We start from the raw sequence: 16,382 nt of genomic DNA, 5'->3' as shown, positions 1-16,382 counted from the left end.
GTGCCGGAGATAAACCTGGCTGCCCCCAGGCCTGGTGCAGAATGGACTTGGGCAGGGGCTGGCCTAGGGGCACACTGGGTTTGCTGCCTGCAGCGTCCCTGCATCCAAGGGTCCAGCTGGTCAGAGAGCCCAAGGTGCTTGCCTGTCCTTTGGGATGCCCCGAGCAGCCAGATGAGTGATGCTGGGGAAATCCTGCAGTAGGACGGGCTTAGGGACCGGGGCCGTAGCCTAGCAACAGCCTCAATCATGACATAATATAATTAATCCAGCACTGGTTCAGTCTGGTGCGTAAAGATACCAGAGCAAGTGGCTGAGCCTTTTTAACTTGTAGGTTTGCCTCCAAAACCAGCCTGCAGTGTCTCAGGCATGTCCGGCGTGTTCCTGGACTGAAGGTACTCCTCGGTGAGTATCCAGACTTCCTTTTCCAACCCCTTGGCTGGGAAGTTGCTGAGTAAAGGGGATTATCCTCTGGCACCTTCAGTGAGCCATCGTGGGCAATCCCTCTGGGTCCCACGGGCTCAGGCAGACCCTGGCAGGGTGAAGTGTGGCAAGGTTGGCTAAACTGGGGATTCAGGCACGGAGCAGCCTGTTGGGAACAGGACAGCATTCCAGGTTAAAGCAGAAGTGTCTGCATGCATATGTGCTCTGCTCGGAGCTGCATGCAGGATACTGCCGTGGGGCAGCCAGCCAGCTTGGGAACCCCTAAAATTCCTGGTTATCCCCAGGTTGTTGGCAGGCTCTGCCTTAGGGCAGGAGCAAAGAGGGGAGGCAGTGGTGCAGCTTTCCATCACCACAGAGGGGAGATGGAGGAAGAGGGGGATGCTGTGTTTCCTGGTGGCAAGGGACACCTGTGGGGGGATGCCAGTCCTGCCTCTCCCTCCTCCAGGTTGGCGTGTGTTAGCACTGAGAACGCTCCCAATGCCTGAGGCAGCTGCAGCCAGAGCCTGAGCTGGTATCTGCAGGCTGGCTGTGGGAGGGAGCCAGCCAGCTGGGAAAAGAGCTGTCCGGAGAAACGCCCCTCCCTGTGCCATTAGCAGGCAGCGGCTCCGTGACAGGGGGTGACTCCCACCTGGCCTGGCTGCCAACGGCACTGCCGGTGCTGGAGCCATCTCTGGGTGTCACTGCGAGGGGCACGAGTTACCAATGCTGAGTGTGGCATCCCTGGGGTGGGCTGGAGGGATGCCCAGCACCCTGCCCAGTGCTGAGGCACAACCCCCACCACGCACTGGTGGCAGGGCAACACCAAGATCCCTCCTTGCAGCCACCGTGGGGGACAAGGGCATCCAAAACAGGGCGTCTTCTTACCTCTGGCCCTGCTGTGGGTCAGCAGATGAATACCCTGTGCCTGACCTCCAGACTGGTTTCCTGCTGGCCTTTGAGGACCAACCAGTCCTTCCCAAGGAGGCCAACAGGAATGTGGGGTTACAGTTTTCTGTGCAGGCAGGACCCCTCAGCAGCTGCTCTACAGGCTTCACTTCACCCTTGTGTGCCACCAAAGCTATGAGGGCTGCAGGGCAGGGTCCGTCTCCCTCCTTAGACTATGAGCAGGCAGCAGGGCCTGGCTCCTCCCGTGGTTCAGAGCTGGAGGCAGGGAGGGGATGTGAGGGAGAAAGGAGGAGAGAAGCTGAAAGGAGGGGAGACCCTCCTGTCCCCAGCCGGGCATCACGCTGATGCCAGCCAGCTCTGGAAAAGGAGAGCATTGCCCCCAGACAGGTGAAGGGGCCGGCAGCAAGTGTCTCATCCCATTCCAGCTCTGCCTTTCCCAGCTGTGGGATCCCCACGTTGCCTTGGAAACGGGGGATTTCGAAGCAGCTTGCAGTGGTGCTGCCTGCGGTGGGGGCAGAGGCCCAGGCCCATGCCACTGCCCTGCCCTCTGTGTGCCCCCAGTCCTGCCTTTGCTGCTCCCCCCTTAGCCCTTTCCTGTGGGCAGGGGTGTGGCAGCGGCCAGAAGGATCCTCCTCGGGCCCCCCCGGAGCTGGTCCTGTAGTGAGTGTTCTGTGCCCCCACACCGTGACTGCCCGTGCCAGAAACAGAGAGCCTGAGCAAAGGGAAGGTATCGAATATTTATCCCTGCTGTGAATTGAGCAGCGTAGGAGGGAGCGGGGCAGTCCCTCGCCACTGCTTGAGTGGTTGCAGCACCCGTGAGGAGGAGCCAGCAGCCACCCCCTGCCCACAGGCCTGGCCAGCCCCAGCTGCTGCCCCTTCCCATGGAATCACAGCCCACGGGGGCACGGCACAGATCCGGCATCGCCTCCCAGTGCTCCGTAGGGCACCTGACCTGCTCCTTTCGCCTGGACGCCGCGGTCGGGCAGGGATTTCTGCTGCATTCGGGAAGCCAAGTGGGAGCCAGCGGCCTCCTCCAGCTGCCTCACTGGAGCTGCTCACGCTCGGCTCGAGCCGTGCCCAGCCCTTTCCCGGCAGAGCCGTCACCCCGCGGGTGCAATCGCCCTGACGCCGGTCCCGTCTCGCAGGTGGCCCCGGGGACAGGCTGGTGGTGCCTGCGTCGCGCTGTGGCTTCCCATGGCGGGCCCCGTGCTGGGCTGCCCAGCCTCCCCCATTCTGCCGTGCCGTGGACGCCGCCCAGCACAGCCAACACGGGGATCGCCGTGCCCGGGGCAGCGGAGCCCAAACTGCCACCCGCGGTCTGTCAGGTCACACACCCCCCCACCCCAGACAGCCTCGGGCACCTGCAGACAGGATCAGCCCGCCCTGTCCCCTGGACTGCCAAGGGCACCCCATGGGAGGGCAGCTTGGCCCCCGGCTCCCCAGGATGGGCATTTTGGGAACCTACTGGCTGCTTGACATCTGCCAGCCTGTCATGTCCTGTGGAACAGGTCCCAAAGCGCAGCTGGCACTGGCCTGGCTGCCCGGTCCGTCAGGTGAGGATGTGCTGTCTCACCGTCCCTCAGTAACGTGCCTGGCACAGGACAGAGGTGGAAATTGTTCCTTTGTGTTTAACATCCTTCCGGGTATTTTTCCCCAGTTGCTTCAGAGTTTCTCTAATCATCTCCTTTTGCTCTCAGAGTGGGCCGTGCTGGGTTCCCCTGGCAGCACCACATCAGTGCCCCAGTCCCACTGCCAGACTGGAGCTGCCAGAGGGTTATGGAATCTTATAAAATAGAGACAAACAGTATATTCAAACAAGATTTATTTTATAAACCAGATAAACCAATTAAAGCTTCCCCAACATTTGAATACACATTCATGATGTCAAATGGAATTGGTGCTGCCTGACTGCCTTGAGAATTCTCAAGATTTTAGGACAGCTAACGTGGAATGTGCAATCACTCCGCAGTAAGGTGGGGACTCTCAGCCTCGAGGAGTTCCCTTGGGCAGTGTCCCACCACATGGGAAGAATCCCTCATGGCAGTCCTGCTGCTCCAAGGGGGATGGGCTCCACTGACCTCCAGTGGGGCTTGTGGTCAGATTGTGGAATCACAGACTGGTTTTGTAAAAGGACCTTAAAATTCATGTCATTCCATCCCCTGCCATGGGGATGGAAGGGACACCTTCCACTAGCCCAGGTTGCTCCAAGCCCCATCCAACCTGGCCTTGGACACTTTCAGGGTTGGGGCAGCCACAGCTTCTCTGGGCAACCTGTGCCAGGGCCTCACCACCCTCACAGGGAAGAATTTCTTCCTAATTTCCAGTCTACCCTGCCCTCCTTCAGCTGAAGGCCATTCCTGTTTGTCCTGTCCCTCCAGTTCCTTGTCCAAAGTCCCTCTCTAGCTCTCTTGGAGCCCCTTTAGGCACTGACAGGGGCTCTCAGGTCTCCCAGGAGCCTTCTTTTGTCCAGGCTGAACACCCCCAGCTCTCTCAGCCTGTCTCCAGAGAAGAGGGGCTCCACCCCTCTGTTCTGTCAGCTCTCCCTGGTTAGCATCTGACCTTCTGTCTCACCACAGCTGCCACACAGAGGTGACAGGGTCACCTGCCCAGGGGCAGCTAGTGCTACAGCTGGGATCAGTGTCTGGAGGGCCTCCATCCCTGCTGGGGTGGGTGCTGCTGCCACAGGGATCCCAGGGAAAACCTCCCCTCGCTGCCCACCTCCTGCCCATACCTACCTCCCAGTGAGGCTCTGACCCTCCTGACAGAGGGGTGCAGCGTTTTGCAAATGCTCAGAAAGGTCTTTCTAGAGCTTCAAAATTGCTCTATGCTGACCCGGTCAGAGCTGTCGTCGTCCCCCCCCACCGTCCCTGTGGTCCCCACCAGCCTCCCTGTCCCTGTTCCTGACCACATGTCCCTGTCCCTCTGCCTCCTGATGTGACGTGAGGTTTGAGGCCAGAAGAGCCCCTGCCCAGCAGGTTTGGGGACTGGCCTCTGCTGCCCTGCCAGGCCCCACCAGGGTCAGCATCCCTGGGGCAGGCATGGGGGGGGTCCCTGTGTTGGGTGGCCCCTTCCTGCTCTGAGTTGCACCAAGGGGCACGGGGGGCTGGATCAGGGGATCTGATGTCCTGAGCATCAAATCTCACACTGAGCTCTTGGCATGGCTCCAGCTGGTCCTTGAGGAGGGCTGGTGATACACCCCCACCCAGCCTTGCAGCTGAGCAGGACAGATGTCAGCCCCCCAAGCTGAGATCTGCCCTGCTTGAAGTCTGGCCAAGTGCCCAGCATCACTACAGACCCACACAGGTGACCTGTGGGCACGCTGTTCCTCCGCGCCTCAGTTTCCCCCTTGGACAGAGCCTGGCAGAATTGAGTCTGTCACATGCAGACACACTGACAAGGGACACACTGTCAGGGCTGCTGGGGAAACTGAGTCACGGGGACACAGTGCGTTGTGGCTCTGCTCTCTGTGGGGCTTGGGGGAGGACCCAGCACCGAGGAGGCAGAGACCCCCACAGAAAGGGGAGTTTGCCCCCACACGGGCCCAGCGTGGCTGCTCCTGGTCCTAATGACCAGCCAGGGCAGGGCAGCACAGCCACGCACTCCACACACAGGGACAGGAGCTGCTTCTGCTGGGGACAGGCATCAGGCTGGCCTTTTCCTTGTAGGATTGCAGGAACAAGCCCTGGCTCATGTGATCCCTCTGGCTACTCATGTGTCCCTTCCCGGCAGGACAGGGCCCCAGCAGCTCCGGCCAGGAACAAGCCTGGACCCGCCCAGCCACGGCGAGGGCCCAACACCCCTGCAAGGGGTTCTCTGCAAGGAGTAAGGGACAGGCCCATCCCTCCCCGCAGAGCTCTGCTGCCCACGTGGCTGTGCTAAGGGGATCCCCTCCATCTGAGGGGCTGCCACCCCTGTGGGCAGTGGGCACAAGGTGGGGGGCAGCTCCCTCCCAGCCACTCAACCATTCTCAGCACCTGAGGCTGGGCTGGAGCTGTCCCCCCAGACCGGGTGCCCCAGACCGGGTGCCCCAGACCGGGTGCCCAGGGTGTCACAGCAGAAAGCAGCAGCATGGCCCAGTGCTCGGGAAGGTGACAGCTCTGAGCAGCCAGCACAGCCACAGCCCTCCGCTCCAACCTCCTCTGTAGGATCTTCCCCTTCCCCTCTCCCCCAGGCTGCCACTGGCTCGAGAAGGAGGAAGAGGAGGAGGAGGTGAAGGAGGTGAAGGAGGAGGAAGTGTCCACAGCCCCATTGCACATGCCATGGCGCTGCCATGTCCGGTGTATGGAGACATGCCCGTGGTCCATTTGGATCCCTCAGCACTTTGCAGCCTGGAATAGCAGCCACACAGGGGGAGCAGATGGTCCCGTTGTCCCCTGCCATGGGACTTGGGGGATGTGGTCCAGCCAGTTTGTCCCCTGATTTTGGAGCTGTGGTTGCTCCAAAGCACAGAGCTCTGGACAGGTGATCTTAATCCATGCAGGTGTCAGGGAGGCCACAGCTGCATGGACAGAGGGTGGCACTGAAGGAGATGCCCTCAGGGCAGGTGTTGCTGTGCCCACCTGGCAGCATCCTTCTCCATGCTGGGAAACTCTGCTTTCCCGTAGGGATGGTCTCCTGCATCCCTCGGGTGATCGCACCCATGGGGGACACAGAGCCCGGCTGGTGCTCCCGCGTGCATCAGCGGCCGCGTCTCGGTGCCACTGGTGCTCAGCCCTGGCAGGGGGATGGCTGACACAGGGCAGCAGCAGGCAGGAGCAGATGGAGCAGCACGGCAGGGACCGCGGGGGCAGGAAGCCGGGGGCAGCAGGAGCGGCCGGACCAGCAGCCAGAGCCCTGTGTCCTGCAGAGAGGAAAATGGAAGCACTGGGGGGGTGATGGGGCCCATCTGAGCATGGCACAGGGGGCCCCGGTGGTCTCTTGGCCCAGTGTGTGCAGCAGGGACAGGCTGACCCTGCTCCCAGCTCCTCCCCCCAGCTCTTGTCTCACTCATGAGTGCAATGAGTTTCTGGAGCTCAGCCTGGCCCCAGGCAGGGCACATGCTGCTGGTCCCAGTGGGCTCAGCAGTGCCCACAGTTCATAGAGAGCACCAGGGGCATTCCTGCAGGAATCACAGCAGTGCCAGCCCATGGAAGGCTGCCCAGCACAGCTCTGCCTGGTGCAGGCAGCAGTGATGGTGGAAGGATGTTTGTGTTGCCGCAGTAGAAGGAGGAAAGGGTCTTGACTACAGGGATTTTGAATCAAGCAAATCCCACGGTGCACCTGCTTTGGATCAGGGCTCAGAGCCACAGCAGTTCCTGGCAGGTCCTCAGGGCCATGCCCATGCTGGGGCACCCACAAGTGCTGGGGCTGCCCTTGGGGCTGTGGGCAGCAGAGGGTGGCTCAAGGAAGGAGGAGATGGGGAAACTGAGGCAGAGCTGTGATGTGGGAGCCGTGCTGTACTGGGAGCTGCTTTGGCCAGGTATGCTGGGAGCTGTTCTGTGCAACGTCTGCCCATCTCCATCCCTGAGGATCCCCACGGGCTCTGGCTGCCACAGGCAGCGACAGTCCCGGAGCCTCCGGGAAAACGAGGCCATTCCATGGAGGAGCTTAGCAGGGGATTTCCCTGCCCAGTTAGCCCCAGCTGCACAGGGCCATGGTGATGGGCCAAGGTCAGGCAGGACAGGCCTGGGAGGCTGCCAGTACTGGGGGGGCTGTTGAAGCTGGGGGGCTGCTGGCACTGGAGTGATGCTGGCACTGAGGGGTGCTGGCACTGGGGGGGCTGATGGAATTGGGGGGCTGCCGGTGCAAGGGGAGGGGGCTCGCACGGGCCGTGGGATCTCTGAACATGGTATGGGACTGAGCCCCCCTGCAAATCTCTGGTGCCCAGGGACACCGGTGGTCCTGCGGGCACTCACACCCACGGTGCAGGGAACCCCCCCGAGGGACGGCACCGGGCGTCCCCCAGACCCTGCCCGGGGGATCCCAGGGATGCTGCGAGGGGCGGGGACAGGGCCGCAGATGGGACCGGGATAGAACGGAGCCGGACGTGGGACTGGGGATGGGGATGGGGACCGGCCCGGGGGCGGCGCCGGGGGAGGCTCCGGTGCCGGTGCCGGCCCCGTTGGTAACTCCGCCTGCCATATTTATGGCAAAACAAGCGGCGGCGGAGCGTCGGGCCGAGCCGTGCCCTGCCGAGCCGAGCCGAGCCAGATCGGGCGGAGCCGGGCCATGGCCTCCCGAGCGGCGGCATCCCCAGCCTAGCGCGGCGGCAGCGGAGGCTGCCGGGGCAGCGGGCGTGGAGCAGGTAAGGGAGTCCCGGGCAGGGGGCTGGGGTTTGCCGTACCACCGGGGGCTCCGGCCGGACTATCCCCTCGTGGCTCCCCGGATCATCGCATCGCATCACATCCCAACCTCCCGCTTCACTCCCCCGTGTTCCACATCCCCATCCCATCCTCCCGAGATCCTCCCGGGCCATCCCAACCCCCTGGCTCCCCTCATTCTCCCCATACCATCCTGCTGTGCCCCATATCCCTCTTCCCATCTCCCTGTGCGCTCTCCACCTCTCCAGCCCCCCGGGGACCATCCCCATTCCGCGCTCCTGAGCCGAGTCATCCCACCCCATCCTACCCGTATCCCCGTAATCCTCTCGTGTGCCCCATCCCATTCCCATCCCTATCCTATCCCATCTCCAATCCCATCCTCATCTCCATCTGCATCCCATCCCGCCGCAGTGCCCGGGCCGAGCCATCTCCCCCCGGTGCCCGGCTCAGCACCCTGCGGGGCCCAGCGGGCCCCGTGCCGGTGCGCAGCGGGGTGGGGGTGCCCGGGGTCACCGCCCCGGCGTCTGCGACAGTGCCTGGGACAGCCCCGCTCCCCCTGGGGGCCGCCCCACGCACTCTCCACCCAGCCCCGGCCCCAACCCCTCCCCCCCGGGGTACTCGCAGCCCCCCCCTCCGCCCGGCCGTGCCCGTTTGCGGGTGCCCTGCAGGGTGGGGGACTAGAGGGGCCAGGAGTCAGGGCGTCCCCTGCACCCTGGGGTGCTGGTGACACCAACCTGGATGCCGGCACCGAGGGTACCCTCCTGGGCTGGGGGTGCCTTCCGGAGGCACAGGCAGGGTGGAGGCTGGGCAGCCGTGTGTGCATGGGGGGCTCCGGATGGGCGAGAGGGGATGTGGCAGTGCCGGGGGCACACAGGTTCTGAGGCACAGGCAGGGCCACAGGGCTGGGGGGCACAGGGCTGTGTGGAGGGGCTGCATGATGTGCAGGGCGGGCAAAGCCGTAGGGGTGTAGGGCACCGTGTGTGTGTCGGGGGGGGTGTCCTGGGGACGGCACAGGGGGAAGTGTCTATTTGCCATGTACACGGGGCAGGGGCCGGGGGGATGACGGGCTACCTCACCACGGGCTGTGCCAGCTGCCAGCTCCCGGGGCAGGCAATGCGCAGGCAGCAGCGGCCGTCGGTGCCCTGCTGGCACACACACGGCACACAGGCCTGTGCGCAGCGGTGCTGGCAGTGCCAGGGCACAGCGCGCACAGGCACTGCCCCCACAGCAGCTGCTGGTGGGACCTCCAGCATCATCTGCTCGAGCAGGGTGGTTGCAGCGGCTGCAAGATGCTGCTCTGGCTGCATGTCCAGACACAGGTGCCGCTGCTGTGCTCGGGGCAGCACTCAGGGCGGTGCTGGAGGCAGTGTAGGTGCTGTTGGCCGTGCCCACGGGGCCGTATGGGGGCAGTGGGCCCGGTGCAGTGCAGTGTGTGCTGGGGCTGCTGAGGGGTGGGGGGGAAGTGCTGCATGGTCAGTGCTCTGCATGTGCACGCAGCATGCAGGCAGTGTGCAGGCAGCTTACCTGCTGCAGTGCCCTGGGCAGTGCTGCTGCCTGCTCAGCAGGATGTGTGTGGGCAGTGAGCAGGCAGGGTGGGCAGCAATGCCCAAGGAATGTGCAGGCAGCATGTACAGGGCACCAGCCTGCACTTGAGGCAGTGCCCCAGAGCAGGGTGTGCAGGCAGCAGCCCTTGCCACGTGCAGGGACAGTCAGTGAGTGGGCAGTGCCCTGGCAGTGCCCAGGGCAGCATGGGCAGGCTGTGGGGCAGTCACTGGCAGAGCAGTGTGCACAGGCAGCTCGGGCCAGGGCACAGGCAGTGTGAGCAGTGTGTGGGCAGTGCCCTGGCAGGGGCAGCCCAGGCAGCACACACCGTGAGCATGGGGCAGGCAGCGGGCAGGCAGCGGGCAGGCAGTGCACAGGCAGTGCACAGGCAGTGTACAGGCAGTGTGGGGTGCGTTGGCAGGGGGCAGTGCACCCCACCCCTACACACCCCCTGCAGCCCACACGTGGCACGTGCAGGCAGCGACCCAGTTCCCGGCAGCCTCCTGCAGGTCCCTCTGGCATCTGGGGTCGCTCCTGGTCCCCAGCCCCTCGTGCTGCCACGGCCGGTGCTCACGTGTGGGGCTGTGGGGGGCTGGGCTGGGCACAAGGGCAGGACCCCACAGGGGTGGCTCCCGCCCACTCCATGGGCAGCGGCTCCTCTGAAATTGCTGCTGGCCGGTGTCAGCATCCACGGGGTGACAGAGGGTGGGAACCCCGGGCAGGGAGGCTGCTGCCTGACAAAAGTGGGCAGCGCTGAGGGTGAACGGGGATGCCCACGAGCAGGGGGGGTTGGAGAGCAGAAGGGATGCAAAACCCTTTCCCTCTGGAGGGGACTCAGTGTCAGAGGTAGGTGAGTGTGGGAGTGCAGTGGCATTGGCAGCACTGTGGGAGCATCCCAGTTCCGCCCCCCACGATGGTCAGGGGGTGCCTGTGGCTGTGCAGGATCTCCACTATCCCTGCTGTGGAGTCCCAGCCCCCCACGCAGCCTCCTCACACACCCACGCTGTCCTCACCCACACTGTCCTCGCAGAGGAGGAATAATTTGGAGAAACCATGGCAACCCTGCGGCTCCATGGGTGACGGGTGCTGCTGGGTGGGTGGGGGACACACTGGTGCCTGTGGGACAGCACCCACATCCCCGACGCACAGGAATGTGCACAATGGCCTCACTGGGTTTGGTTCAGCAGGGGCTGTGGCTGCAGGGGTCTCTCAGGGTGCTCCCTGTGCCCCCAAGGCGTCCACGGCCCTGGCAGCAGGCCCTGCAGCACTGCTGGGGGTGCCCCAGGACCCTCATGTGCCTTGTTTCTTTTGCAGTGCTGGGATGGAGCCGCCACCTCAGCCCACTCACCACCTCCCTGCTGCTGCCGGACCAGGTAGGACCCCGGGTTATAGTTCCCTGCTCACCAGCCACCCAGACACCATGGGGAAGGGCTTCCCATCACCACCGTTGGCATCGCTGCGGTGTGAGGTGCTGTCTGCCCAGATCCAGCCGAGTGCCCACACGCTGTAATGCATAGGACCAATGCTGGGCCACCACTTTGGGGGCAAACCTGTCCTCCCAGCCCTGGAGGGAGACACTGGGACCCCCACCTCTGTCCTCCTGGCATCCTGTTCTCCCCAGCTCATGCCATGGACAGACACCCCAACCCTACTGGCTTCACCTCAGCTCCAGCATCCGCGACCCCTGGCTTTGAGGCGGGTAACGAGGGGGAATCCAGGTCCCCCTCCCCATCCCTGCATAGTCAATGTTTCTTGCCAAATAAAGTCAATTCCTTTCCTTCAAGAAACACCTTCCCTGTGGTCCTCTGCTGCTCTTTAAAGCCAAGTACCCTTTGGTGGCCTTTGCCACCCACCTTTAGTGCATTGTGGAGCAGCCAGTATCCACTAGCGCTCTCAGGCCTGTGGTGACCAAAACAAGCAATGCTCAGAGCACATGGTGAGGTGACAGCCAGCTGAGGGTCCCCACTGTGGACAGAACACCCTCGGTGTTGGTCACAGCCCACAGCAACTCTGGAGGGGCTGGTGGGGAAGGTCAGGGCCAACACCAACCTAGTCCTGCAGGCAAATCCCCTCCTCTGCTCCCCCAGCTCGCTCTAGGGAGTTTGTGCTGATGTCCCCGTTGTCACACAGCTGTGTCACACTGTGGCTGGGGACTCTGCGCACCCTGACCACCCAACGGCATCGTCCTGGAGCAGTGGGGTGCAGGGTGCAGGGTGCTGGCACATGGTGGGTGTCAGACCCTGTGTCCCATGGGAGCTGGAGCCACCATCCCACTCACCCTCCAGCCTAGGGGCTGTGTCATAGTCATGGGACATGGAAAGGACAAAGCCAGTGGGTGCTGAGCCAGCACATCCCTTCTGGCACAGGGAGGCAAGGGAAGAGTTACTTCCGACATGTGGGTTGGGGCACCTCTGCCACCCCCAGTGCCACCCATGGAAGCCCCAGGGAGTGATGCGGCTCCGAGCAGCCAGGACTGTGGCCACCCTACAGGAGTGTTTGTGGGCCACAGTGGGTGCAGCCATCGTGTGGGGGGGTACAGCTCCTGCACCCCAGAGAGCCCCACGCTGTGGGGGCTTCCCAGCTACCATGGTGGGTGGTCGTGGTGCCCGTTCCTGGGCCGTGCTCCTGCCTACAGTGCTGGTGCTGGGATGTGGGTGCACACAGTCCCAGGAGACCCCTCACCACTCAGGTGCTCACACCAGGGCTGGGCACACACTCCCTAAGGAAAACCCTGGCAGTGAGTCCCCCCAGCCCTGCTCAGAGCTTCTGATTCTCGTGATGCTGCAAGAGAGTCCCTGCATCCTATGGCCTAGGAACAGGGCATGGTGCCTCGTGTTCTCTCCCTGCACTGAGCTGGCACCCAGAGCTGCCCGGCTGCCCCCGCATGTGGCCTGCCAGCCACTCCGTGATTTGTACCCTGGATCTGAAGATTTTTGGCAGCTTCTTCCCCCACCTGAGATCTGACTATTAACAGCAGCAGTGGAGGCTAGGATGCCCCCAAACCCTCATTTCTGAAGAGGTGGCCAACTCCCTGCCCTGAGCCAGGAGCCATGGGGATTGATCTGAGGTCCCGCCAGGACTGAGGCGCCTCATGTGTTCTCTTGCAGGGCGGGTGACCGTCCTCTGAGGCCGTCTGACAGGTGGGAGAAGAGTTGCTTTTAAGATGACACGAACAGACCCACCTGACATCCTGGTGTCCACAGTGTACCAAGACATCAAAGTGGCCACTGCAGCCCCTGGGGATTCTGTTATCTGTCAGCCCCTGGCACAATGTGACGCCTCCATGTCCTCATCCTTGTCCCGCGAGCCGCAGCCCTTCAACAAGCGCCATTGCAGGAGTTTTGACTTCCTCGAGTCGCTGGAAGAGCTGGGCACCCCCCCGGCCATGGAGCGCCCGTGCCCGCGCCCCGGCACGCCTGAGCCCACGCCGGGGCCGCCGGGCAGGCGGGTGCCACCGAAGCAAGACCCTTATGTCGGCAGAGCCCCCGTGCCTCGGAGTGAGCCCAAGCGCCGCGCCCGCTCCAAGAGCGCTCCACGGGTGAAGTCCACCTTCACCGCGGTGCCCATTACCGTGGCGGCATCGCCACCGCCGGCCCGGCGCGGGCGGGAGGTGCTGCGGGTGGCACGGGAGCCCTCCCGCCCTGATCCCTCGCCGCGCCGCGACGGCCCGGTGCCGCTGCGGGCGCTGGCCAACGAGGTTCACCCCATCAAACTGCAGCCGCAGCGCAGCAGCGTCAGCCGCATCTCCCCGCTCTGCCTGGGCAGCAACTGCTACGAGGAGGGGCCGGGGGCCAAGGTGGGCGCCAGCCCACACGTCAAGTGCCGGGTGGACATCAAGCCGGACGAGGCGGTGCTAGTGCACACAGCGCGCAGCCAGCGGGCAGCCCCGAACCGCCCGGAGCCGCCACGCTGGCCCCGCGCCCCCGGCGCCGCCCGCAGCTTGGCCGTGCCGGGGAGCCGGCAGGCGTCCGCATCCCGCACACCCACCCCCAGCGACTCCTACAGCGGGGACGCCCCGCTCCTGCCCTACCCCGCTGAGTACTACGAGGCGGATCCCCGAGTGCTGGCGTACCAGACGGTGCCGGTGCCGGCCTCACGGGAATTCAGGGAGTACCCCGACAGGGGCTGTATGACCTTCTCAGCCGCCGGCGTCCCCGCCAAGTTCTTCTACGCGGAGGAGACAGCACGGTGCCCCAGCCCCGCCATGCCCCTCCGTAGCTCCGGCTACGCCAGCTACCCCTACCCCGGCCGCCACGCCGTGCCCCAGCCCTTCTACGCAGAGGACCCGGCCAAGGCTGCCGTCCACACGATGCCGCCCCGGACGTTGTACGTGGAGGAGGCACGGGGTTACCCAGTGCAGGAGGCGCCTGCCCGCGCCTTCTATGGGGATGAGCCCCGTTTCTATGCCCCGCGCGGGACCCCCGTCAAAACCCTCTACGCCGAGGACGCTCGGACATACCCGGCCCTCGGGTCCTCTGCCCGGATGTTCTATGCCGAGGACTACGGGAAGTACCGGGAGCGGGAGGTGCTGTCGCGGACGTGCCCCCCACCCCGCAGCGCACAGCCCCTGCACTTCGGGGACTGGTACTGTCCCGAGCGGGCCACGCTGCCCTACCAAACCCTGCAAGTGTCACGCTTCACCCCGCAGCAGGCCGGGCGCGAGGCCATGTTCTCCTCCTGGCACACCAGCTATGGCGTGACCCCGCCGCGGCTGGGCCGGGAGACCCAGCACTACTCCAAATCCTGGGATAACATCCTGGCGCCGGTGGCACGCAGGGAGGAGGCCCTGCAACGCGGGCGCAGCTATGAGAACCTGCTCACCCAGGAGCAGCACCGTGCCTTATCCCCCGAGGAGCGCCGGCAGCCTGTGGTGATCAACCTGTCGAGCTCACCCAAGCGCTATGCTGCCCTGTCCCTCTCCGAGAGTTCCATCCTTGAGCGGGTGCATGCTGATGGCAGCCGCGGACCTCCGGGCCGCTCTTGGTACGTCACGCCAGAGATCACCATCACTGACAACGACATCCGTGCCGACGGGCTGGGCCGCAGCGAGAGGCGCTCGGCCAGCTGGGACATGCTGGACGCAGGACAGGAGCGTGGGCCCTATGCCGTGCCCTGCACCCCGCAGCCCGGCCCCAGGGAGAGCGGCTCAGGGCGCCAGCGCAGCCTGGAGCAGCTGGACGAGCTGATCACTGACCTCGTCATCGACTACAAGCCAGCGCCAGGCCACCGCGCCGGGGACAGGGACAGCCTCGCCGAGCAGCTCAAGCAGCTCCTGAGCAGCAGCGCCCCGGGGCCCCCCCGGCGGGGCGAGGGCAGGCGGGTCCCCCCCAATGTGCCCGAGGGACCCCGACCCACGAAGGAGCAGCCAGGCCCCAGCTCTCGTGCTGGCGCCCCACGGCCCTCGCCCACCCCACTGGCTGTCGGCCCCTTTGAGAAGTCGCCAGAGAACTGCTCGCCCGACCTGAGCGCAGAGGAGGACGACATGATGATGTGCTCCAACGCCAAGTGCCGGCGCACAGAGACCATGTTCAACGCCTGCCTCTACTTCAAATCGTGCCACAGCTGCTACACCTACTACTGCTCCCGGCACTGCCGGCGCGAGGACTGGGACACGCACAAGGCGAGCTGCGTCTACGGGCGGGTGGGCAGCGTCTGCCGCCATGTCCTGCAGTTCTGCCGGGAGAACGCCGAGGTGCACAAGGCCTTCTCGCGCATTGCCAAGGTCGGATACCTCTCCCGCGGCCGCGGTGTCCTCTTCCTTGGCTTCCCCAACGCTGGCTCAGCTGAGAACTTCCTCCAGTTTGGGCTGGAGAGCCTGCTGATGTCCCCCACCTACTTGTCCCTGCGGGAGCTGGACAGCTACTCGGACAACCTGGGGGACTATGCCCGGGAGCTGCGGGAGACGGGCAACCAGTACGACCCCAACGAATGTTTCCTGCTGAATGTAACCGTGGCCGTCACCCAGAAAGTGCCGGAGCGGCCATCACCCAAGACACAGGTGCCAACGGTCAGGAAATACGCCAAGGTGGCCTTAGCCTCCTCCAGCCCCGAGAAGAAGATCCTGAAGAAGGAGCGGGACATGGAGACATTGATCCTGACGCCACCGCCTGGCACGGCAGACATCGACAAGGAGGGGGAGGAGGGCCGGAAGGCACGGGAGATCTGCTTCATCAACATCCAGCGGGAGCTGCGCATCCGTGGCGTCTTCTTGCGCCACGAGTTCCCCGCTGTCTATGAGCAGCTCTGCGACTTCGTGGAAAGCAACAAGCGCTTCACACCCACCACCATCTACCCCATTGACAAGAGGACGGGCAAACAGTTCATGTGCATGATCATGGCAGCCTCCGAGCCCCGCACCCTCGACTGGGTGGCCAGCCCCAACCTCCTGGACGACATCATGTGAACGCAGGGCAGGGGGCACCCTTGGGGCATCCCCTCTGTAGATAGGTGCTGTCCTGTTGTGGCGGTGGGACAGGGACTCCCTTGGCTGTGGCACCAAGGGGAGGGGGCTGCAGTGGGCTGCGGGTGGCCAGCAGTGCTGGAGGGACCCAAGGGATGAAGGGAGCCCAGCCCAAGGTTTGCCCTAGAGCCCAGAGCCTGGCAAGACCCCGCAGAGCCCTCTCAGGTGAGCGGTGCCTGGCCAGAGTGGGGACACCCTATGCACCCCCCAGCCCCTGCCCGCCGGGCTGCCACTCACCCAGAGCCCCCTGGGGCCTGTTCCAGGGCCCTCAAGTCCAAGGGGTCCAGCAGCGGCCCCACGGCCGGGTGCTGCAGGGAGAGCTGGGCTGCACCAGGACGGTGTTCTCACCGTGTCCGTGTGTCCTGAGCGTGTCACTGCGCGAGCAGCAGGGACTGTGAAGGCCCAAGGGCGTCTGGAGGCACCTGGGCTGTCCCGGGCCCCGACGTGGGCTCTGGGCACAGAGCGGGGCAGGGCTGGGGGGTCCCCGGCCGCCGCCGGGGGAGGGCGGGCGGGGTGAGGGATCCGCAGGGGGCGGGCGGGGGGTGTCTGACAGGGTATCTGACCGGGGCCGGAAGGAATCGCCGGTAAGGGGTGACGGCGCCGGGGCCGGCGCTGCCCGGGGTTGCAGAGACGGGGAGGCAGAGCCCCGGCCGCGGCAAAGGGCCCGCGCCCGCTGTCACCCGGAGCGGCCGCAGCCCCGCTGCCACTGCCCTTCCCCAGCCAGGACCCGCTGCCGCTCCCGCTGCTGCCACCGC

General features: G+C 64.7%; 1 protein-coding gene across 2 annotated transcripts; it reads left to right on the top strand.

Moving 5' to 3' along the window:
* Nucleotides 1-290: 290 nt before the first annotated feature.
* AJM1 (apical junction component 1 homolog) lies at nt 291-16,140 on the top strand. 2 transcript variants are annotated; one of them, XM_027720402.2, is made up of 3 exons: nt 291-402; nt 10,482-10,540; nt 12,275-16,140. In XM_027720402.2, the coding sequence occupies exon 3, from the start codon at nt 12,331-12,333 to the stop codon at nt 15,568-15,570; it is 3,240 nt and encodes a 1,079-aa protein (XP_027576203.1). In that variant the 5' UTR covers nt 291-402; nt 10,482-10,540; nt 12,275-12,330; the 3' UTR covers nt 15,571-16,140. The 2 variants fall into 2 exon arrangements, with proteins under 2 accessions (XP_027576203.1, XP_027576202.1); XM_027720401.2 differs by lacking the exon at nt 291-402 and adding an exon at nt 7,379-7,609.
* Nucleotides 16,141-16,382: the final 242 nt, after the last annotated feature.

This window comes from Pipra filicauda, unplaced genomic scaffold (assembly GCF_003945595.2).
Source record: "Pipra filicauda isolate LSUMZ 115617 unplaced genomic scaffold, ASM394559v2 scaffold500_size419342_pilon, whole genome shotgun sequence".
NCBI lineage: Eukaryota > Metazoa > Chordata > Aves > Passeriformes > Pipridae > Pipra > Pipra filicauda.
Note: the sequence above shows the minus strand (reverse complement) of the source record. Positions and strands in the feature narration are given on the sequence as shown.

Coding starts and splice junctions, on each gene's coding strand:
- AJM1 (XM_027720402.2), top strand. CDS start 12,331: ATGACACGAACAGACCCACCTGACATCCTGGTGTCCACAGTGTACCAA.